The 24,673-nt window shown below is 40.2% G+C and overlaps 1 protein-coding gene across 1 annotated transcript in view; it reads right to left on the reverse strand.

Annotated features, from left to right (window-relative positions):
• LOC308110084 (microtubule-associated serine/threonine-protein kinase 1-like) overlaps nt 1-24,673 on the reverse strand; it is a 94,727-nt gene that overhangs the window by 26,161 nt on the left and 43,893 nt on the right. Inside the window, exons 3-12 of the mRNA XM_080464150.1 lie at nt 23,597-23,685; nt 22,514-22,589; nt 21,922-21,994; nt 16,447-16,607; nt 12,741-12,816; nt 9,234-9,443; nt 9,025-9,126; nt 5,641-5,773; nt 1,353-1,420; nt 720-796 (exon numbers count right to left, since the gene is read on the reverse strand). Of these exons, the coding sequence (XP_080320276.1) occupies nt 720-796; nt 1,353-1,420; nt 5,641-5,773; nt 9,025-9,126; nt 9,234-9,443; nt 12,741-12,816; nt 16,447-16,607; nt 21,922-21,994; nt 22,514-22,589; nt 23,597-23,685 (1,065 nt within the window). The remainder of the gene's footprint in view (nt 1-719; nt 797-1,352; nt 1,421-5,640; nt 5,774-9,024; nt 9,127-9,233; nt 9,444-12,740; nt 12,817-16,446; nt 16,608-21,921; nt 21,995-22,513; nt 22,590-23,596; nt 23,686-24,673) is intronic.

Raw genomic sequence — 24,673 nt, forward strand, 5'->3', positions numbered from 1 at the left:
TTATGGAGCTCTTATTATGTATTTTTTAAATTTCCTGTATTTCTGCGTTAAATGGCACTCCCTGAAAATATATCTCTAATTGGGTGGATTTTTCCCTGAATGTCATCCTACAAACTACATTGTACTACAGTTGTGCAACAAATGTGCTCGATTTACAGATTTTATTTGAGTTATTTTGGTAATTGTTATTAACTTACAACCGGTAGTTCCAAAAAAACTACAAAAGATGTTTACAATAAAGATTCAAACATTCTTGAGGTTATGTACTGGCAAGAATCTGGAAATGTGATATGTATTGAAGTACAACATTTTATATGCAAATAAATATTGTTATACTATAAATATTTTTTAGTTTAACTAACTGTAGGAAAGTATGTTATCTGAGGAAACCGTTGCCGTTAACATGTTTCTGTGTGATCAGAACAATGGGAGATACCCTATAATTTCAGTCTCCCTCAAATATCCAACAGTACCACATGTTGTGCCTCTCAGGAAACCAGCTATATATATATATAAAAATTATTATTTTTTCTTTCTATATCACGATACATTATTACTGTAAGGAAAAGTCTTTCTGATCAAACAAATTAAATATTGACTATGTGATGATTTAGCAGGTTTTATTTTTACAGTACAAAACCCATTGATGACGTCTCAAAGTGTGTTGATTATGGTTTTGTTTCTGTAAGAAATCAATGAGATGAAAATTCCTTATTTACCCATAAGCTCCATTGCTGATCAGCTTGATGCTCTGGAAGTCCTCCTCAGTCGGTGGCTTGATTGATCTCCCTTTGCCCTGTTGACACCCAACAAAGACAATTACAATGCAAATCTAAATAAAGGGATTTTTTATTATTATTATTTTTTGTCTTGTCTGACTTTCTGTGGGTTCATACAGAGATGAGCACAACACTATGACCTGGGACCACTAGAGTTAAGAGCACTCTCTTTATCACAACACATCTCAGTAGTTGAGGTAGATCAGTAAATATTTTGTACTCAATGTTGCTGCGTTAGAAGCAGAAAAATTAATAATTGTAAAGTTTTAAGTAATCTCGATAAGGCCCAAACTGTGAGCATTTTGCAGCTGTTGTCGGTTGCATGTGGTCTGCAGGAGGTCAATATCTGTTAAAAATGGTCAAAAAGCAAATAAAATACGATGAACTGACCCATGTGGTCAGATGCAATCTACAAGTTACTGCAGCTTGAATTTCTCTAAACATTACTGGTCGCTCTGGTGGAGAGGAATCAGAATGCATTAGTCTGCTATGTATAGTGGTGCATTGAAAAGAAATATCAAATGAGTGTGAATGCACGTCAGCACAGTTCATGGGTGTGTGTTTGTTCATTACCTCTGTGGAGTCATCGGTCTCTGGAGTATGCGGACCCTCGCTGTCGTAGCTGTCAAGGCTCACAATTTCTGTTGGGAAAAGGTGTTAACAATCAAACCTGGCGCCATAACGAAGCCCAAACATTCAGCCTCCCACACTGCTGGGAGCAGATTAACGACACTCGGACATCCTTAAATGAAACGGCTATTCAGGTTTCAGAAAACATCTAAAGGGACAAACGCGCCAAATCACAAAAAACAAAAGCCCAAATTGAAGAATTTAAATAGCTTCTACTCTTTTAAATTCTCTTGTCTCCTTCAGCTTCTCCCCACTTTGTTCTCCCTCCATCAATAAGCAGCACTGGCAGCTATTTTCCACTGTTCCCGCGCTCATGTATGTGACAGCTGCTTGAATACACTGATTATACCACTGTTTTGTTGAACCAGGGAAATCGTCGAACGATAATTAACTTTGCAAAAGCTTTTACAAAGCTGCTCTGTAGATATTAACGTCATGTAAGATAATAAGTCAGTGAGCTGAGAATCAAATACCCTGTCAGCTTCTGTTTGACGCAGAAAAAAACAACTGATCTTGGTCTCCATGAGCGACCGAGAAGAGAAATGAGAGTGCGAGAGTGTGGACGTGCGAGCAGCTAATACAGTATGTGGGCGTGCGTGTGTGCCCATGCATGACAATGTAGGCGCTAAAGACAGCACAGGAACGAGACATCAAGAGGAACATTGTTAGCGCAGATGAACTCAGAAAAGACCTAATCTGAAATATTTCTCGTGAATTCAGACATAAAACCGCAGTGGTTTATTGTCAAGAGTCATTCCGAGCCATTTAACACATCAGTTAATGAGCAGCCCTTGATGGATTAGACCTGGAGCCGACGGGCAGATGTGAATTAGACCTGTGAGTTCGGAGGCCGAATTTAAACCACGATGATTAATGAAAGACAGTAATGCCACTGCACCGCCGGCCAGCCAGCAGTCCAGACAGTTCAGCCGTTACATCTCAATTTATCTCCTCTTGGACAACCAGTGAAGACGATCAGCTGATTAAAGCGACTATTTCCAAAGTTTGAGAAAGGTTGTCACTTTACAATATTTAAACAAAACTTTGAAATGTCACTCGTATTTTTGTTTTATTTTAAATGCTTGAGAATCTATAAGGAAACCATTTTTAGGGATTATTAGTACCTTTAGGTGAAGATATGTAAAGTAAATTTTCAGTAAATAAAAAGTGGTGCTTGTCTTCATGAAATTGATTTAAGACAATGCAGTGCCCACGAAAGTCATGAAAAAACATGTTTACATATGTTCACAGACTTTATAGTGCAATGATGAAATATAAAAAAGAAAAGGTTCAACACTGAGATTGAAGAGATTACATACAGTATAATATACTGATGAATAAATAGTTCTCAAAGGATTACTTATACTGGCTTAATACTTGACCCACTGCTAATCCAGTTAACCAAGTCAGTAAAACTAAACGGACGATCTTAACAGATCAGCAAAGTTTTTGGTTCTTTTCCATTTGAAAACTTCTCGTTTGAAGATTCTAGTCTGATGGCCTAGAAAGGCATCGGTTTGCTAAAATGGTGTTTTCTCATTAACTGCCGTGTGAAGCCCGTGCAAAGTGGTGATTAGTGTAGCTTCGCTCACAAACTGGAGGAACGGAGAGCCTGGCTCCGATCCTGTTGATTTCTCTGCTCACTCTTCCTTGACTGGGGAACATATTTTCCCTCCGCCATCATCGAGGAGGGTTCTCAACCCTTTTTCCTTGGAGCCCCTTTCACGTTGCTTCCAAGAAATTCCAGATTCCTTATTTGCCAAAACATTAGAGAGAAGCGACGCACCTACAACCACACTCACTCTCACCGACAAAAAACATTAAATCAGGGGACAGTTGCCCTGGTCTGCTCTTGATTCTCAAAGATTTCCTATGATGGTTTTCTTCAACATGTTCAAATCTAATTTTCCTAACAGATAACTCCTCAGGACCCGGCAAAGAGGCCCGAACCTCAGTTTGAGAACCACAGTTCTACCTCAGTACTACACTTGGTGAATCGAAGGTGCAGGTAATTCAGTGGATGGCCCATGTTCGATCACAACACACTCAGACAAATCCTACAATGTAGATAATAAGATGAGCTTTTCACAAATGTGCATAATATGCAGAGCTGTTGAGAAGACACCAGCAGAGATTGGAACCTTGAGCAGCAGACATGGAAACTGAACCACCACTTGTGGTTTGCAGCTTTCTTTTTGAATTTTCATACTTAATTTCATCTGTCTCATTCAGAGAACCGCCGCAGTCTAACAGCACCACAGGGCCACAGTTATTATTATTCAGTCTGAGGAGGAAATCACACCAACTCCACCTCAGTAGATTTAAGACATATCTTTTTTTTATATTTTTTTGTATTTATTACAGTTTATATTGCTCCCTTGCCTTTGCTTTGCTCTGTTTTATGGAGTAATAACATTAATAATAAAACACCAGTCAACAGGCACAAGATGCTGCCTTTGATTGTTGCTTGGAGAAACATTTCAAAGTTCGTTTCTACACATTTGCAACTGTTCGGATGTCGTGTATTACAGGCAGTGGCCGTCTCTCCCAAATGACGCCAAAGGCAATAGAGGCAACCCATGTGGTAAATACGAACTCTGAATCGAGTTTCTTCGGTTTATGTATCTTATACCACATGGGGGGGGGGGGGGGGGGGTATTCCATCATTATTCCTTTAGAAACAATAAGCAGGCCTATGTGGCAGTCGAAAATAAATGATAAACAAACTCGGATGGCAGGATGACAATCATATAATAATTGATGAACTTGTTAAACACTGAGGTGTCAATAATCTTTTGCAGGATTACGCACATAAACACACATAAAAAAAAAAATAGTGACATGTATGTGATTTTTATCATGTCTAAATGGCAAATAAGGGTGTTTCACACTGACTTTAAGATATTGAAATATATGTAGCTAACACTCTGGAGTGGTATTTCAATGAACTCCCTTCAGAGTTCGGAGTCTGTATCAGAAGGTGGTGGTGGTGGTGGTGGTGGGGGGGGCTGGTCCTTGAAATCATAGTGTAAATCAGTGTCAGTGTAAATGTAAGAAAATGCTCCCAGTCTTTCACAAATCAAACTACTAGCATCTAAATAATAATAATAACATACAGATAAGATAACATGTTAAAATGGATTGTAAAGAAAAAATAAAAAGAATCACTGCTTCCCACCAAGAGTTAAAGTACATAAGTCATTTGTATGTTATCACTTCTGATTGTGTAAATTAACAACAGTCAGCGTGATGACCTGTGATGCGTTCTTAGCTGCACATCTTCTACATGGACAAAACCAAACCAGCTACTTCCAATCGCTCTCAGCCCCTTTTTTTTTTTTTTTAATTATTTTTTATTGAAAAATACCAATTTTTAATCACAAAATACAAATCAATGATTTTTTTTGCTTTTTCAACAACATGAGTGCACACGAACAGTCATATAAACAGTAAAACAAATAAATGATATTAGATTACAGATTTCTGTGCAAACAATGAACACCCCCACCCACCCCCCCCCACCTTGGCTCAACAACACACCTCCTATTGAATATTTTACCTATTTACACAATAACGGAAAGCTATAACAGGCACATACAGTTTGGGTATCAGCTGGGCAATACTTGTAAGTCTGTGAAATAGGAGATAAATGGTTGCCATTTTTGGAAAAATTTCCCCGTACTCCCACCCAACGTATATTTTATTTTTTCAAGCTTTAAAAAAAACATAACATCCTTGAGCCACTGGGAGACGGAAGGATGCTCTCAGCCCTTTTAAAGTACTGAGAAGCTCCTACTCTATATATGACACATACGCACGAGCGCACGCACGTACGCTCTTTTAATCTTACTTTTAAAATAATAATAATTCAAATAAAACGTATTCCTAATTATTCTGCATTTCAAATACTTCTTCCCTTCTCCTCTCTGTACATACAGGTGCATTTCAAAGGAGTATAGCACAATGGGGAAGGGAAACGTTTATATATTTAGATCTATTACACATAGAATGAGGTATTGCAAGCCTTTTTATTTTATTCTTAATAATTCCATAGGCCATATTTATCACAACTAAGTTTGAAGAAATACTTGAAACTTTTAAGTTAATTTGTGGCAAAAATTTAATTCTAAAGTATATAAAAAATTTTGTTTTTGGATGTCTCTGCATTTTTATATTAAAGTTACACAGTAAGGATAGAGTCTGAAACACATATTTCTTTTATTTGTCCTACCCTCCAGAGGGTCCCTGGTCAGCCCCAACTGACTGATGATATATCGAGGGATGTCCGTCTTCATCAGTTGTCCCTCCTTGGCGTGGTCCTCTGCCGCCTCCAGCAGATGGTAAAACTCTTCCGGGTTGAACTCCTGTTATTACAAAAAAACAAATATGACGAATTATTGACTGCTACAATAGAAGACGACAGCTTGAAGTAAAAATCTGGTATCAGACCCTAATATTTAACATTTACATTTAACACACAGAGACAAATCAGAATGGGATTCATTGACCACAAGTGTTTGGCTTGTGACTGTCGAGCAATCTGATCCAAATACAATGGAGATGTTAATTACAGACAATAAAAACAAGCAAAATATTTGAGATTTTAACAGTTTTCAACTGCTAACTGGCGAGTGGTTATGTGCGCTTGGGCAAACGACATTGATGTGCATCAGTGAAACAGAGATAATTATCACTGCAGATAGAGTACTGTGACAAATCTATTTACCGATATCAGCATTCACGTCAATAACATTGACATTTCAAACTGATATTTCATCATGGTGAGACATTGTCATATAATGTAAAAAGAACAACAAAACAATATCTTGAAGAACCAAAAATCCAATTTTATTTTGCTTGTGATTTTTTTTTTCCTCATTCAAAAAATAATAAGAACTGAGATAAGAGGGCCACATCAGCAGTTTCTCTTTTTTTAACCTTTCAAATCTCAATATTTGTACAGAGAGCACAGGTTCAGAGTCTGCGAGGTGACAATATGTGTCAATGTGTTACAAACACACAAGAATGTATTCTGAAACCTTCATTATTTTTTGCAGCTGAACAGCTGGATACGAAGAGTAATGACCCGTTGGAAGCAAAGACGGCATAAATAAAAATCATGTTTGTTGTGTGGAAGTCATGACAAATGATAGCTGGTAACGAACTGATGTTATGTTATTTCAATTCACATAAACCTTTGAAAGTTTTTATAAACGCGTGCCCAACTAAAATGGAATTTTACTTCAAACTGCAACCGATTCAGGACCAAACATCTTTACGAGGCTGTCATACAAACACAATCAGTGTTAATACACTTCCAAACTTTAAATTGCTTTCTGGAAAACATCCCTTCTTTTTTCTGATGAAACAGGCTTTTTGTTGTGTCCTTTGGGATTCCGTTTCATTCCTGTTCGTGGAATAACATTTTGATTAGAGAGCCCGGGGCAGCCGGGATCATTTCCTTTCCAGCGCCCTCATATCTTCGACGGGAGAAAAAAGAAGGAGTACAGAGGGGGGAGAATTAACCTGGCTCTCTGATAGCTTGCTCTGCTCTGGGATAATATTCCTGCGGCTAACAGCCGACTGTCTGTGTGACATTTTCACCAAATCAGACCTCGCAACTGACTCGAATGCCGAATGAACTCCACGGACCGCCGCCGACATTTTATCTCCCCGTGCGTCTCCTCCTCTGTAACCTCCCGGCCACGAGGATCTAAAGTCCTCTCAACATCCTGCCTGACCCTATCGACCTCTTCTGACTGTCGCCTTGGTAACGGAAAGATGATCCGGGGGGCGCAATGAGAGGCGGGACGACGCAGACGACAACCATGGGAGGCCATCAATCAGCCGGCTGATATTCAGGTGTGGCGCAGCCGCCTGCGAATACTGAAAGGCTTTCTATTACTAAGTAAGTCGAAGTGAATTATGTTTCAATATGCCAAGGACACAGCCACATCTCCCAGCTGATCCCGTGTGCTTCACACAAAACTAGTAAACTGAGGAGTGAGAAAAAGTACAGCAGAGTTTAAAGTTGAGTTGGAAAAAAATATCCTATGGCAATGAGCATGTAGTCTGCCACTGGAGAGCATGTCTGATGTACTGAATGACACGGCTTAAAGAAAGCCTGGGACCCTCTGCTGCATAATACAGTGTGTTCCTACAGCCAAAGCACATCTCATGTATTAAGAATGCTGAAGGTGAAGAAACATTTAGTGAAGGCAACGAGTGAGCGGTAGCTGTTATTTCTATATGCAGCATGAACATGTAACACAAGTGCAGGTTGGGGGGGGGGGGGGGGGGGGGCATCAATGTACTAAATGTACTCATTGACCTTGTAATTGGAGTGCAGTGGCCTCATATCACCAACCTGCAAGGCATTACAAGCTTTGATAAAGTTCTGAGTGTCTGCATTCATTTATTTTGGATTACACCTTGTTTATTTTGTTGAATATATGAGAGGTACATTAAGTGTAGGTAGGTATAAAACATGCCACAGTGTTTTGCTTTGAAATGTTATGTAGGAGTATTCAAATTAGGGTTTTACACGGTTGTTTACAGGAAAACAATTTTGCTACAGCATAAATTACATCATTATACATTATATGAGAAATGATCTGGTAAGGAGTACAAAAGAGAAAATGAATTATAATAGAGTCTCCAAATTTAAGTCAAGGAGAGCCAGCTGAGTAAATGTCTCTCACCAATATGTCAGCAGCATCTTTGTATGTGTGTAAAATTCACAATGTGCACTATACACTAATCTATTAGAATAAACTGCTCCCAGTATTTTGCACAATCTGAAACACACGCCTGATATTCCATAAATAATGTGTGAAGTCGAAAGTGTGTGTTCCTAGGCTTTTTCAGACAAATCCTAGTACTGTAGATCAACTTCCACAGGCGTAGGCGTGTGTGTGAGTGTGAGTGTGAGTGTGAGTGTGAGTGTGTGTGAGTGTGTGTGTGTGTGTGTGTGTGTGTGTGTGTGTGTGTGTGTGTGTGTGTGTGTGTGTGTGTGTGTGTGTGTGTGTGTGTGTGTGTGTGTGTGTGTGTGTGTGTGTGTGTGTGTGTGTGTGAGTGTGAGTGTGTGTGTGTGTGTATATGCACAAACCTTTAGTAGACCAGGCCCACAGTGGTGGGTAATTTATGAGATAACGTGTAAATGTTAGCGCTGTCAGTGTTTTGTTGCCTTGAGTCTGCACCAAGCCTTGTCTCAAACACATAAAGAAATGACAAATTGTCTATTTACTTTCATTCACAACAAGAACAAGTGATGATAAAAACATTAGAAAAGCCTGAAACCATTCCTCTGCGGAGTGACACTAAAGCTTCCAGCTGTGACACACTTAAAAAAAACCAACCCATGTTTCATCAGTTCAGTGCGAGTGCACAGCAGACTCTGCCCCACTTCTGCTCATTCTTGAAAGCCAACTCAGCGTGAAGGAGGTGGCTCTCCATCTCCACGAGGGAGGACAGGTAGGAGCCACTTTCAGATGAAGGAGAAGAGGGAAAAGGCCCCCAAACATTTGTGATCAAGCCCTAATCTGATGCACGGACAGAATTTCTTTGACTGGTTAAACAAGCTCGGAAGAGATGTCATCAGATTGCGGGAGCTCACCAGACACTCCAGCAGCCGAGCGGGACGAGATATGATGATGAAGAGCTTTTTGACAAGCTCGATGACGAAGGTCAGCTCTGAACTCTCCGAGCGCTCGTACGCCTGATAAAGAAGGACACAGAGAGACGGACGGGGTCAGTTTGTGAGGTGTGAAGGTGACAGACGTCACTTCAGATTTCCACCTTCTGCAGTGGTACATCACGACTCACGTCATGCAGCAGCTTCTCCAGGTTTTCCTGCAGTTCGCAGAAGTAGACGGTGGTTATAAGCCCCTCGCGCGATTTGGTCAGGCAGTCCCTGGACAGCTCGGCGACCTGATGGTGGATGAAGCTCAGGACCCCGTCGGCCAGCGGGAGAACCATCTCTGGAGAGTAGTTCTGGATGAACTCTGCCAACCGCTCCTCCATCTGAGCTGTGGCCTGATCGGGGGTTTAATGAAAATCAATCAGGAGGACATTTCAATCACTCGTCACAGACTTCAATACACATTACTGACACACATTACCCCACAACATCCTGTGGCACCTTGGTGCAAGCTACGGCCATCAAGTGACAAGCAAAGAAATAATGTGATACTATGTTAAGCGTTACACTCAACAGTTCTTATTTTCAGTTATTTTGACTGAGATATTCCGTGTTTTTCTTGCATGCTAAACCACTTTATGCAGATCGCTGTGTTGTGTATGTATCTTTGTATGTCGTGTGCCGCAAACACACATGTAAAATGTTAGAAACTGAACATCACTTGAGGACATTCGGGTCTTTGGTAGATACAATGCAAATGATCCAGCTTATTTAAATACAGTAAAATGCATGAAAATTGTTTCTCTTTTTGACCAAGACCTTCAGCATGCATGAAGGAGTTTTAAAATATCTTCTACGGCCAGAATACCTCATTTTTTCGGTTTAAAAGATAGTATCACAATGCATCCTCCATTTAGTTTCCTTCAAACACTTGTTTCCTGTTTAACTTTCGAAGCAGCTAATTCTGCTTGAGAAGCCTGTGAGACCAAAGCGATGTTGAACTTGTGTTCATCATTCCAGGTCGTGTACATGGGATGACTTATTAGTTCTGCTTCACAATGCATCACTGGGAATAGATAAAACATGATCGTGTGTGTCTACAGGCAGGTGTTTAACACCTGTCTGCACACTCTGTTCATAAGAATAGCAGTGGCTGTCTGACAAAGAGTCATCCATCCATGTTTCAGGTTATAACACATGAAAACAAATTTAAAACATGAGCTGCAGTGAGATTAAATGATCATAATCAGCTTGATGATTTAAGATGTGGCTGACACTCAGAGTTGTTGCCGTGTGAACATAGCAACGAGAAGTGAGCAGTACATGAAATGTCAAGCGATTACTGACTTGGACTCAAGTGCTGTCTTTAGGTCTGGAGGTCAGAGAGTCATCAGCCTCATTCAGAGTAACAAGTCGCAGAAGGATCGAGACAGCCACTTCTTCAACAGCAATAGACCATCAACACATAATCCACTATTTAGAAAACACGATCACAAAATGTGCCCATAATCAACGAAGCTAAACGCTGAAAGAATAGGAGTGATACACATCTTAGTTTCATTCAAATTCAGAAACCGGTACTAAACTACAAACTTAAATCTACCTGATATGTGCTGTGATGGTGTGTGATAGGGGGTATCCAGTAATTGTTTGAGCTTCAGCTCCCTTACTGTTCAAAGGTTGAAGTGTTCTTGGTCAATGGACAATGGACAATGGAGTGGCCTTCATGGTCGGCAAGCACTTTGCATGGTACTGATTCTATCTCGCTGCCATCCTTAGGGACTAAGATAGTAGACAGTTCCCTGTACAGAATATATCCATTAAAAATCGTTGCCCTATAAAACTCTCTGAAACGTTATAGACATTAATGAGACGTCAATAAAACCAGAATATGAGAAATTTGAACATTGACTGTATCCGCCTGCTTTCAGCGCAGGCATTTGGCTGTTGGTCCTCCTATGACAACCTTCTTAGTGTGACGGGTGGGCTGCTGCCTCACACATCCTGACTCAGATAACAACTTGTTTCTGCAGGTTTATGCTTCAGGAGGCTGGTTTGACACCTACAGGTGTTGCTTCAGGCTTCTCCAGATCACAATGTCCTGACGTCAAACATTTCCATACAATACACTGCTCCTGACATAGCCTCAAACACCCTGCCTCATGCTCCATCTCACCATGGCAATTCAATTGCTTACGCAGAAAGAGTTTTCCCAGCACCTGCCTAATTCCCAGGCTGTACCGAAACCCTTTTAACTTTCACAAGAACTATCTGATGTGCTGCACACCTGGAGTCTCCCTCACACAAAGGCACTCTCGAAAAACGCCAACGCTGTTCTTTGTTCTTGTAGTTTTTTGCGTTCGATCCCAGCGGAGAGAGCTGCAGCCAGATGTCTCGTGTGTGCGCACAACAACACGCGTGCATGCAACATAAGTTGCTACTTCAAAAAGAAAGTGTGAAGAGAAGATGTGCACTTCACACAGACCAGCCCAAGTGGACATCCTGTTCTAAAGAAAGCTGCAGGGGAGAGTTTAACAGAGACTTTATGTCTAAGATGAAAGAGGAAAGCGCTTAGGAAATACTTTTTAGGATTTTTTTCACCAATTCCCTGACTTCTGGAAATTGTCCGTCAAATCTAGATTTATACAACAAAACTGAAAACAATTCACTACAGCATATTATTTTCCCCTTTTAAGCCACATTTCCCCGTATGACTAAACAGAACCATACTTCATTCTCAGTCATCGTGAAGCACTCAGTGAGTGCACTAAAAACTGGCCGTTGATTATCTTTCTGACATTTAACACCAACGTTAGAGATGTCACTGAGATAACGATTTATAATTATATGTGATTAAAGTGCGATATGAGCTTTATGACGAGCCAGAGCAGTTTTGTAATGGCCAGGTGCATTAAATGGTTATCTGGTGCTGCCAGGGTGACATACTGCAAATGGACAATATATTAGACATGGCTTAATGACTGAAAGTGACATAAAAGAAAATGCAAGTCTTTAAATCATACAAAAGTTTTATGCATGTAGATGTTATTTGCATCTTGCTCTGATATTAAAGCAAACTCAACATAAAAATCCAGGCACGTTTACCATGTTAGTTAAAGGTTGATTTGTTGTATTAAATGCTTTTGTGTAGGTAATGAAAGTGTGATGTTTGTACCTCCAAGAGCCGCAGCAGGTTTAATCGGTCAGGTTCTTTTAATACATCATTGCATTTACTTGCCAGATTTGGAGCCATTCTCTTTAGAGAAATCAGGTTTTTTTTCCCACTGGAAAAGGAATTTAAGACCAGTTTGGTCTGTCTTTCTATCAATATAACTACCACTTCCACAGCTCCTATGCAAATAAAACTTTGACTTCCAGAATTTAAAACAGGAGTCACATTATCACAATAGGAAATTAGATCTATCCTAATGTTCCGTCTGAAGATGAAATGTGTTCTCGGGAGCAAATTTCAGCCTCTTTAATTCTTTATAAATGTCCCTGCTCTGCTGTCTGAACATATATTTTGCTGTGTAATTGAAATATATCATTCCTGCAAATAATGAGCCACTCTCAATAAAGGAAGATATGACCAGAGGTGCCGTTCTGCATATTGTTTGTGCATGCTTGTGTGTGTGTGTTTTTGTGAAGAGATACAGTTCACAGACTTGTCTATTTGTTTGTGTGAGCCTGACCTTGGGGAAGCGCTCCTTGTAGACATGGTTCATCATCACTATTTCATTGTCATAGCAGGATGGAGAGCGCCCAGGGCTGAGGAGAGACAAACACAGAGCAGGAGTGTAATATAAAACACTGACTGAAAAAAATCAAACAAGGCAGGGCCGAGCAAAACAGTGTGAGGGGAGGCAACCTGGAGGGATGCAATTCTCTATTTTTCAGATGAATGAAGGTACAACTCGCTTTCCTCCGTGTCCATCTTGTTGGTATATTATGTAAATGGACTGATCAGAAATTCAGCACACTCAGTTCCTCTAATGGATTGAGCATCTTCGTGCATGCCATCCGGCTCACCTCAATCCCATCCCTGGTTCGCACATTAGAAACAAGCATTTAACCATTGGAGTTACACGTGTTCTTTTCCCACATACATGCACGCATATAAGAGGAAGTTCAAGAGACGTGTGGCCTCGACAACACACAAAAGAAATACTTTCAGCAAACTAATCCTTTGCTGATATCCACATTTACAAAAGCGATTTATGAAAAGATGGTTGCGGGCAAACACATTATAGCTCGGCTTCACAGAATATTGTAGTGATATGAATGGTGATAATGAAACATGTCATGGTACACAAAAGAAGCATTGTGTGTGCTGAAGCCACAAGATATTATCTAGGCCAGCGACTGCTGAGAAGCTTAATATGGAGACTGAATACTGATAGGGAGTGATATGTCGTATGTAGTTAGGGCATGCTGCATCCAGAGGGGAGGCTATAATAGGTGTGGTTGGAAGGAGTGTACACCAGGGGCTTCTGCTAGTAGAGAAACTGCAGCACCCAGGAGAGGCTGAAAGGTTTCAGCGGTAGGTGGATACTGATATTCTCAACTAACCCTAAAAACATTCACTCAAATCCTGCTTGTCCTACATTCCAACCAGAAGTCGATATAGTACTGTTTACTCTTTTATACATAACATTTAATCAACTTGAAAAGCTTTATCTAGGTACCATCCATCTTCTAAACGAGCTTTATTCAAGTCAGAGCATGTCCTAGCTAATACAAGCCAATAGGGGTACACACTGGGTGGTCTCTGTGTAACATAGAAACAAGCCACCAAATAACAAATAACAAGCTTGTGTTTGGATTATGGCAGAAAGCACTTTGAGAAAACACTTGGAAGCACAGGGTGAACATGCAAATCCTACACAGAAAAGCCCCTCCAGACTGGAAGGCGGCACCATGGCGCCCTCTATTGGCCAGCCACCACTGCACGTAACACTGAAATAAGAATTTATTTTTTTCAATTTGTGTTTTTACTTTACTTGACTTTTTTCTTTGCCACAAAGTCATGTAGTGGTTAGCACTCTTCCCCGTAACTGTGAATGTAAGTGTTTGTCCTGTGCGGGACTGGTGACGTGTCTTGGGTGTCCGCCACTCTTTTACCTTCACACATAGTCAGCTGGGACCAGCAACATACACTCACAAACTTAGAGCAGTGTAGAAGATGGATGCATTTCCCTGTTAGTAGTTGTCACATGACCTAAATTCAATTTTACAGGTTTTTTTCAGTCATCTTTTGGACATCTGGATTGTGAAGCGTCAAAGTTGTATTTTATTGGATAACTACCATCATTACTGCTCATGCAGGGACTTGTTTTGTTAAGATCACCAATGTAAACACAAATTATTGGTCTGTGAGTTTTGTATACTACAGAGGTGAGGCTCATTTAAGTCTATTCTGTGTCTCTCTTTCTGTCAACAAAGCTCATTAAAATGTAAATCGCTTACACATTTTCTAACTTTGTCTCACACTCAAGTCTTAGTTGTTTTTTATTTTCACTGACATGATAATTCATGACTAACATACTTACTTAATACATTTGTACTAACAACTTCCACAAAAAAGAGCAGAGTCAACAATGAACTAAACCATTAAGCAGGTAGAGGCTGAGTTGCTAATGCTTCGTAGACCTTAATGCTCTGAATAATAGTATTTCGCTGTTGAATGAGTCACAATGCTGCACTTTCTACTTAAGAGCTCTGAATCCGTATTTATTGGCAAATGACAATCCTGCCCTCCTATTTCAAAGTTACTGAGCAAAGAAAGTAGGTATTTTAGTTCCTGTTTTTCTGCATTTGAAGATATGCATCATTTATTTTATAGAAACAGTACCACAACACAACTTAGTTATGGATGATTATACAGTAAAGAAACAAATTTATTGGTAATATATTTCATTTTTATAAATAGATTCTCCTACATAGAGTGAACTTTGCCTCTTGTCCATTAAAGGATCGCTCATGATTTTACAACCATAACTGCATTTACCTGGCTGCTTTTTGTCAAGTCTCAAATCTTTCCAGTTGAGGAATCAGACTGTCTAACTGGCATGAACATGGAATACAGTGATTAGATTGATTATATGCACCAAAAATGTTATCCAACTCAGTCAGTGGATCAATCAGATAATATTTTGCACCCTGACCAAGTTGTTTGGAAGACGCACACATCCAGTATTTGTTGCTAGAACAATCAAGCTGATTGTGTTTCTTTTGAAGACACTTTCCTCTTGTCCAGATTGTGATCAGACTGATCATACAACATATTTGGGAGCAGTGTTGTGTCCTGATTCCACCAGTTGTGCTGACATTTTTTTCTCAAAACACGAAGAATCAGGTGGCAAAGTCAAACAAAAGATCAGGTTGTAAATAACAATTTGTTCTCATCTGATTAACAGAGTTTTACGACCCACATTGATTTGACTGTAATTTTGATTTGATAGGGCCATCTAATTAAATAAAAGTATCTATATCACACAATTTTAATTGGTCTGGCATTTAATGAAAGTGTTTATGATCCATGAAACTTCATCTACTCAGGAATATTACCTAAACTACTTTTTGTGTATCAGTCCTTTTTATGATTTGTCACATTCTCGCACACACCAGTGGCGTGGCCTGACGTAGGACAAATGCTGGTCTTGCATCATTGGGAGAAAAATAGGACCTTCCACACATTGACAGGTGGAGTTTTGGATTGAACCTTGCATTTGTATGACGAGCTACTTAAACCAACTGAGCCACAGCCGCCCCACATTAACAACACGGAGCAAGTAAATAGTATCCAAAATTGCAAAATGTCAATTTAATAATAAATAGCGATTCAGTTGAAAAGCAAACAGAAAAAAAGGGAGTCTCTTCGTTTTGAATGGTTGCTACAGTGAGTAAAACCCTGACAGACCCGCAGAAAATGAATCACACAAGATTAGTGTTCTAAATAAAGGACCGAGAGCCCTTTGCAGCTCTTCATTACAGAAGGAAGTTCATCGTTTACACTAATGAAAATGTTGCTTTCATAAACTTGAAGTGCCGCTAAATGTATTTTTATAGCAGCCTGGCATGTTGAGCCTTGGTGCCTTTTGTTTAGTTTCGTGTAACAGATAATCTTTGTTATTCGTGTTTTTTCACCAAATTACAAAAAAGGAATAATGAAAATATCACCACGTAATTCCGGCTGACTGTAAAAAGCTTAATGTTTAGTTAAAGTTGAGACAGCGACTATGTCCTGCAGCTTAAAAAAAACACACGCAAATACAGTGTCCTCATATGACTTCTCGACATTTATAAAAATAAGCGGCATCAAAGTGGGACAGCAGCCTGGCGGTGGGAGCTCCTCATCTGTTTCAACCTGATTTTGCCGGCGCCCCGCCGCGCTCTCACCTGAGGCTTCGGGATCGAGGGCGGACGTGCGGCGAGCGCCGCCCCCCATCGTCGTCTGTAATGCTCTCCGTGCTGCCAAAGTGCTTGGACAGGAAGTGCAGCTCATCCATGGTCGGCTGAAAGGGCAGCTGGTGCAGGCGCTCCTGGGACGAGCTGGATGACTAGAGAGAGACAGAGAGAAAGAGAGAGAGAGGCCAGAGACATGAAAGAGAGGAGAGGTTAAAAACTCAAGCGTGCCTTGTTTGATTTTTGTTTTTGAAAACCTTTGAACGGGCTGCAACATCAATGGTGTAAAAACAGATACAGTCGAAGAGAAGAGAAGAGAAGAGAAGAGAAGAGAAGAGAAGAGAAGAGAAGAGAGGAGAGGAGAGGAGAAGGTGTACTATTATTTGAGGGGGTGGAAATAAAACAAAGAAGCAAATAAGTTGGAGAGAAAAGAGAGGTGGAGAATCAAGGAAAACTATCCAGAAGGAGTTAAGTGTAGGAGGGCAAACAAAACAATGTGGACTGAAAAACAGAAGAAGAAGAAAAAAAGACTACGGGGAATGTAAGAGTCACCCCAGGTGAAAGTTGACTGCTGCTTTGAGCGTTTGATGTCTTTGGGGGGGGGGGGGCAATAACGGCAGCTCTACTTGGCCTGAAACAAAAGATTTTTTCTTCAGCACAGGAGGGAAAAAAAGCAGCCCGGATCAATGAGAGGCTTAATGAACACTTCTCCCAATGGGGCACCACCACGCCTGGCTTTGGTCACCGAATGATTTCTGTCTATAAAAATCCATTAGAAACTCTATTCTAGTTTTGCCGAGTTGCAAGCTGCAGGAAAACCCCTAAAATGAGGACGTGCATTCTATTTTCACACATCTGGACTGTTCTCATGAGCTGGAATAAAAAATCTACTCAAATAAACTGCATACAGTTAAAAAATGATGATGTGTGCAATTACAGGTAGTACTGCTATTATATTGTCCCCTTTCCTTGCAAATAGTCGAACAAACCGTGACACTGGGTTCTACATGCGTTGTCATTCGTTTTTGCATCAAGTGGAAATTTAAATCAAAATGAACTTACAACATGGATTGTTTTTGACGAATCCGGCTAACACCCGTCTCCTTGTTTAGAGTAGAAAGGAGGTCTAGTGGGACTTCTCTGTTACTGCGGTTAATTTGTGGTAATGTTAACTCTGCTATGCTAAAAGTGGTGCCCACCAATCAGAGGCCCCTTGAGGTCTTGGTCTGCTAACAAACAAACAAACTGCAGTGTGGCTTCTTCTTTGAAGTGAGAACAAAACACGGAGCAAAGACATCTGAACCGACTAAATATGAGGCACGACAGCGGCAAGGATTTCATGCCACGATTTCTCAATCCCTCAAGATTCTGCAATAATAATAATAATTAACCCAAAATCATCACGATTGAACATTATTTGAGAGGCAGTGCAATTCTTCCATGATCTCATCAAGAAATAAGCTGAAGTATATCCCGAACTAGCAACTTTACAGTAAATATATAAAATATGGCTTTATGACGCAAGTGAATTTTAATAAAAATATATGGTTGGTTTTTTTTTTGGGGGGGGGGGGGGTTGGAGATACTGGAGAAATACTGAAAGTTGTACTAATAAGATGTTGATTATTTATATCTTTTCATTTATTATAAAGAAAAAGCTGACATTGTAAAGTGACCTCAACGAAAATGCTTTTCCCCACCCCTGCCTTAGTCAAAATCCTAAATGTGAATCCTTTCAAAAGAGGTTGTTCTTACTTTCTTTTGTTTTCAAACCTTCAGTTAAGAAAGATCAGCTCATTTTAACTGGTCAGTAACTTGAATCAAACAAAAATCCCATGATAGGAGCAATCTGACAGCTCCGGTATGAAGCTGCGATGTTGTGGTGGCACAACGTCAAACAAGCACAATCGGCTGCTGATCAATGGAAGCCAAAGAAAAAAAAACATTGGAATTGAGATGCTCTGACAGTGTGCAGTCTCCTTTAATCACACTTCCTTTACCGTGCACTCCACTTTCAAGTGTTTGCGCTCCTGTTTCAGCAGCTTTGCTGCATAAATTTAGCTCACATCTACGTCTTTATATAGAAAACTCCTCCTTACGCACGCATCTCTTCCTTTCATCTGCTCTATTCAGTATGCAAGGGTCCCGCTGTAACTAATGAAGCGAGTAATGGTCCATGTACGAACCAGCAGAGCACTGCAGACTGATGGGATGGGGTTGTGATGAAGGTGGAGGAGAGTACAGGAAGACAGGGGGAACCTTCTTTAATCTCATCTACCTGCAAATAGATGAATGGTTCACCAACTGGGTGTGTGTCTGTATATGTACAGCTGTGAGAGGATGCATGGGAGGCAGTCGATGAAAGAGATGATGTGTGAAAGGCAAAGGAGATGCAGTGTTAGCGGTTGTGCTCGGGACACAGGGAGTAGATTATGAGTCAACACCTCCACCTGAGCATCATACACATTAAAGTCCATTTCTCAAAAATGGTCCTGGGCAGTGCTCATTTTTCTCAGTCGCCTCTTACATGCCAAACATCTTGCAGAGAAGTGAAGACTGCTGTCACCTCTCTGTTTGCATCAAATCATCTTTCATTTCCACCTACACTCTCTTGTATTTGGCTCTGTAGCCACTTTTTTTTTATCATCCCCCACTGTGGATACCGTGATGGATTGAGGATTAGCTATTGGAGCAGCACATTGAGTACATTTTATTTCAATTATCCCTGCTCAGCATTTCCCAGAAAGTCATCAGTCATAAGCTGCAGATAAATCAGGTCGATCATATCTTAGCAACTGATAAGTTATATTTAGGGATGGTTTACATGTGCTGCATGTTCTTGCTCCTCAAAGATTTCAAAATAATGGACTTAGACTCAAAAACAGCAAGTACAAAGTCATAAAAAAGGCAGGGTTGAGCGAGTTTGTGGATGCAGGGTATATTAGCTGCAACTGTGGCTTGTGAAACATTTCAAAGCAAAACGGAACAAAACTAACACAACTTCAGAGCGTTAGAATTCACCAGCCCCACAGCTGCCAGACAATACAAGGAAATACTTTTTTTTTTTTTGCTTTCAATACATATTCATGCACAGGATACAAAACCCACTTCATCAATTACGCAGCAGATGAAAAATCTCAAACACAGTTTCTGCATGATCATTTTATAAACTTAAATTCAGATGAAGGAAACAAAAAGAAGAATCTCACTTGAGATTCACTATATTTCCTCTTTCCGTGGAAAGACTGAATGAACGACACTGTAAGTCTTGGACCGCTATTAGTTTTCACTCTTATATTGTGGAAAAGTAAATTTAAAAAAAATATATAAAAACATCTTTTAAACTCCCATAGAAACAAGACATTTTATTTCAGTACAATCATGCGGCTCATACAGCAACATTGTGGTATTCATTTGACAGCCACATGTTTTGTGATACAAGGACACATTTACACAGCCTCAACCCACAATAAAGAGGATTAAAGCATTGTGGCAACGTGTTTTAAACAAACAGTTGATGGAAAGTTGTGACAGCCAACTTTACTGTATGATCCTTTTATTTCTGTACTACTCAGAGAAAATATATACAGTTTCCTCACTGTATTCATCCATTTATATATCGCATACACTGACAATGAGTGTCCTTGAGTGACTATTCAAGGGTACTTAAGCTGCATCGACCACCAACTTGCCATTAATGCTCTTCTCCCTCTGTGAACCCGAGTAGCTGTCGTCACGATCGTGAAAGACTTTGTTGTCTATAAACGGTAGATGAGCTGCACTTATATAGTGCTTTTAAAACTTTGTAGGGAGAAATTGATTCATAATTTGCCTCCTACACTTCTTTCCATATATGCACAGCCATCACAGCACAAAGGCCCAGCACCGAAGACCGCTTTATGGAAATACACTAATATTGATCGCAATATCAACTCAATGACCTACATTTCAATAATCTGAGTGCACGGGCTGAAACATCTTTATATTCAATCTACTGCTTAAGTGATATCATGAGTAATGACCGGATGGTCTCCGAGCAAACTATAGATATTAAGGAAATATGTTGATTAATTTAAAATAATGCGCATTAGCTATCACATGAACTCAAACCAGCCTCTGGTGTCTTTAGGAGAGCAGCACACTCTTTATCCTGCCAGAAGAATACAGTTATTACAGTAGATTAAATCATCTATTGCTTTTTTCTTTTTTTTTTTTAATCAGATTTGTGCACTGCTGGACATTGTTCTGTGTGATACGTAGAGTGTGAATACGTCAAAGCCATGGATACTGTTTTCACTGTGCACCATTAACGATGAAATGGGAAATTGATCATATATTTTTCTTTGTTAGTGCAATTGAATTTCTAACATACGTCTAATACATTTAATTTAGGCTCCTTTGTTACAGAATACTCAGTATATAGTAGTATGATGGTACAGAGTAGTGTGTAAGGAAGATTTTTACAGGTAAAAAAAAAATTATTTTACGGTAGAAATATTGAAATCCGAGCACCTCTGGTCGATTTTACACTTGTCAGCATATTTTGCTCAATATAAATCTAAGGTAAGGTTCAAATAAGTTTACACTGCAGGAAGACCTTTATTCCAATGAGCTTCTCTCTATCCTTTCTCACGTTCCATAAAGTCAGATGTCACTGCCGGTCATTAACATCCTGTCTGTCTCCTGTAGTTTGTGCCATCTTCTCTCTGTCATCTTCTGCCTCCTACCCCCATCTACTCTGTAAGAGAGTGGCTTAATTTGTCATCGAATATGAACTTCTTGGCCTCTCGTCTTTCTCTGAGTCTGGCTCTGTAGAGGTTTCATCCTGGATTACATTCAGTTTATTTGGGATTGTTGTGTTTTTAATCAGTGAAAGTCGGATGAAATGACTATGTTGAAATTGGCGTTATATAAACGGAATTGAATTGAATTGAACAACTCGTGCAACTGGAAAGGCCTCATATGAATGTAAGTCTTTCGTAAGTGGAAGCGGGCATAAGCACAGCTGTTAATGAAAAAAAACCTAATACTGGACAGGATTAGCATAGAGAGAGAAGAAAAACTGTCAGGAAATATTTAAACGCGCAGGTAAGATGACAGGCGGTGAACATCTCACAGCTATTTAAGTTAATTGTGACCAAAAAGTAACTTGTGCAATTCCATCTTATATCCAACAGCAATGTCTCCGTCAGGCATCAATAAAGGAAAGAAAGAAAGAGAGAGAAAAATATTGTGGGATGTACACAACGATTTAAAACATTTAAAATGGGATTTACAAATGCATTAAGGGTGAAAGCACCCAATAAAATTAATGAATAAATGACTTAAAGTATCAGTATGGAACTGAAATTGAATTGTATTCAGTAGGTTAGGAATTGTGTTATTAAAGTAATTCCCTGAATCAACTTTTTGTAGTCAATAGGACCTGATGTGGCAGCTGCATGGGCGTTCCAACTGTGCAGAACGTACCGTTGAACTGGGCGTATTGGTGCCATATCCTGAGGAAGGCAGAGAGGCCAAAGACCATCTTCGACCATCAGCCCTGAGACAAGAGAAACGCATATGTTATAAGAAAATAAAGCAGTTTTTCTTAATTTCTTTAAACAGCAAGAACTCAAATGTCAATTCCGATGTCAGTTTCTCGAAACACCACAGCAATTCTGCCGAGTTAACTTTGTTTCGATCTATCAAATTACACATGTGCTTCTTTCCTTCCCTCTGTCCCGAGGCCTCCTACAGCAAACTCCGCGTCTGACACTTCGTCTTGAGTGAGTGATGAGGGGGTATGTGTTTGGGCAAAGTCTCGTCACCTCGCCTGATTCATCTCGGCCCACTGGGGCACCTGTCACAGTGTCACAGCGGGAGCAGGCGGGGACAGAGACGGGATAAGAACGGGAGGTTTTATTCTGCGTACGTCTGAGACTTGCGTGGGAGTGTTCCTTAAAGACTTCCACTGTGTGTTTGTGAGCAAAAATACTCCTTGCAACAATTACACTGAACTCAACTGTTCTTGCACCGGCGCATGTGTGAATTATCGTGTGAAACAAGGAGGGATGCCAACCTTCGAGAGGAGGCGAAAGAGAAGTGGGCAGGTCCGCTTGGTGAGAAGTTGCGCGGGCTGTCCAACGGACTGCTTCCTATTGAAATACATATGGAGAGAGGAGCACGGGAAACAGACACTGTAAGTAATCAGACCGGATAATGAAGCAACACTCAGTAGGTAAGTATGAAAATCAGCCGGTCTTTGAAGAAATCAATCCTTTTCCTTGCAGGGAACATTCAGCAACATTCGATGGCATAAGCCCATGAGCAGAACTGATGTAAACAACAGATGTGTTTATTCACTGTAACACCTACTTTTGTGACACCTACAGATAAAGTACACCTCAGTGCTGATCCATCTGCTCACAGCTCCATGCAGCAGTATTATGATGAACAAGCTCTCATTTCATCCGGATGCAGGTTTCTGGGACATTATTCGCAGTGTTGTGTTCATCATTTGGTGGCAGTGTGACAGCCGTTGTGAGGGCAGTGTCAAATATCAATCTAACTACACTCGATCTGAGGAGTTATTCAAAAGTAACATTTGGCCTCCTGAAGGACACAACTGCTCTTTTAGACAAACATTAACTGTGAAGTATTTTTTGATTGGTGAACAATTAAACCTTCATCAACCATAACCTTTAGTTTAGTTTTATAAAAAAAATTTACGAACTGCTTTTTTAATTTTAAACTGGTTTATTTTGCTGGTGGTAAACTCGTGCAAAAAAAACATTCAACTTCTGTTAGATGTTTTGTATAATAGTTATTATCAGCTATGACTGTTAAAACTGTTTCTGTGATCATTTACTTGTACAACCGCTAAAAATCTAATCCCCCACACTCCCTCCAACTCCCTAGTCTCCCTGAAGCTATGCCTCAGAGTAGTAGAACTAGTAGTAGTAGTAGTAGAAGCAGTACTAGTAGTAGTTGTGTTTCTTGATGCAAAAAACACCTTTGTAATGAGAGCACAGGCTGCTCTTTTCAGACGAGCAACAGAAAAATAGGCAAAAAATGAACAAGTATAATTTCATAGGAATGCTAAAGAAAACATTTTGTTTATTCAAAATAAAGAAAAAACAGAAGAGATTGTGTTCGTACTGACCTATGTGACCAGGCAGTGGCGAGTGCGGCCTTGGCAGGGTCGGCGATGTGCTGGTCAAAATGAGGCTTTTCCGGTTACTGGTTCTGCAACTGGAACATAAATAAAAAATAAATAAATAAATAAAAAAGTCAAGTTCAGTGTTTCTCTTCTCTGTATCAATAAAAATGTTGACAGACAATCGCTGGCACAGACAACTCGGAGACCCCCAGTTTAATAAACACACCGTTTTGAGCCATGTGCTGACTTCTTACACGACATAAATATGGAATAAACCATGTGTGTCTGCTTTTCATCATATGGACAGTATGTATGTCTGTGTTTGTGTGCACATGTGCCAGGACATAATACAGGATTTTATTGACATCAGCCCATTCAGCAGGGAGAGCAACAAAGCAACAAAGATTTTTTAATTTCCTCCTGGTCCATCCCCACGACGGCTGCTGCCACAGAATATAATAGCACAGGTGATTGAGGGATGGAGGGAAGACGAAGAGCACCACAGAGGATAGGTTGAGCCCATAATGAATTACTGAGCCATAAAGACTTCATATGCAGCTGCTGCTGCGGTATCACCACTGGATGTGTCATTGAACAATTTGAAGGAGAACACGTAGAGATGAAACATGGGTTATTGTCTTACATAACCACTCATGAAGTGGGAAGTGGATTTTTTCAGGTGTTGTTCCCATTTGTGTATCAGGTGTGTTCACAGGCCATTGCATGTCTGTGTGTGTGTGTGTGTGTGTGTGTGTGTGTGTGTGTGTGTGTGTGTGTGTGTGTGTGTGTGTGTGTGTGTGTGTGTGTGTGTGTGTGTGTGTGTGTGTGTGTGTGTGTGTGTGTGTGTGTGTGTGTGTGTGTGCTTCTGTAGAGTGCCTGTCAGACCAGATTTTGCAGAGCAGAGCCACATCTGACAAACAGTTTGCTTCACATTGCATCAGCCAACATGCTGCTCTGCATCTGTGCAGGAGGTGGATGAAAAATCACGGCACTCACACACTGGAAAAAACCCCAAAACGCAAAGTCTCACAGAAGACACGGGTTATTTTGATGTATCTCAAGTAACACACAAACCCTGTA

This window comes from Lipophrys pholis (assembly GCF_963383615.2).
Source record: "Lipophrys pholis genome assembly, chromosome: 5".
Lineage (NCBI taxonomy): Eukaryota > Metazoa > Chordata > Actinopteri > Blenniiformes > Blenniidae > Lipophrys > Lipophrys pholis.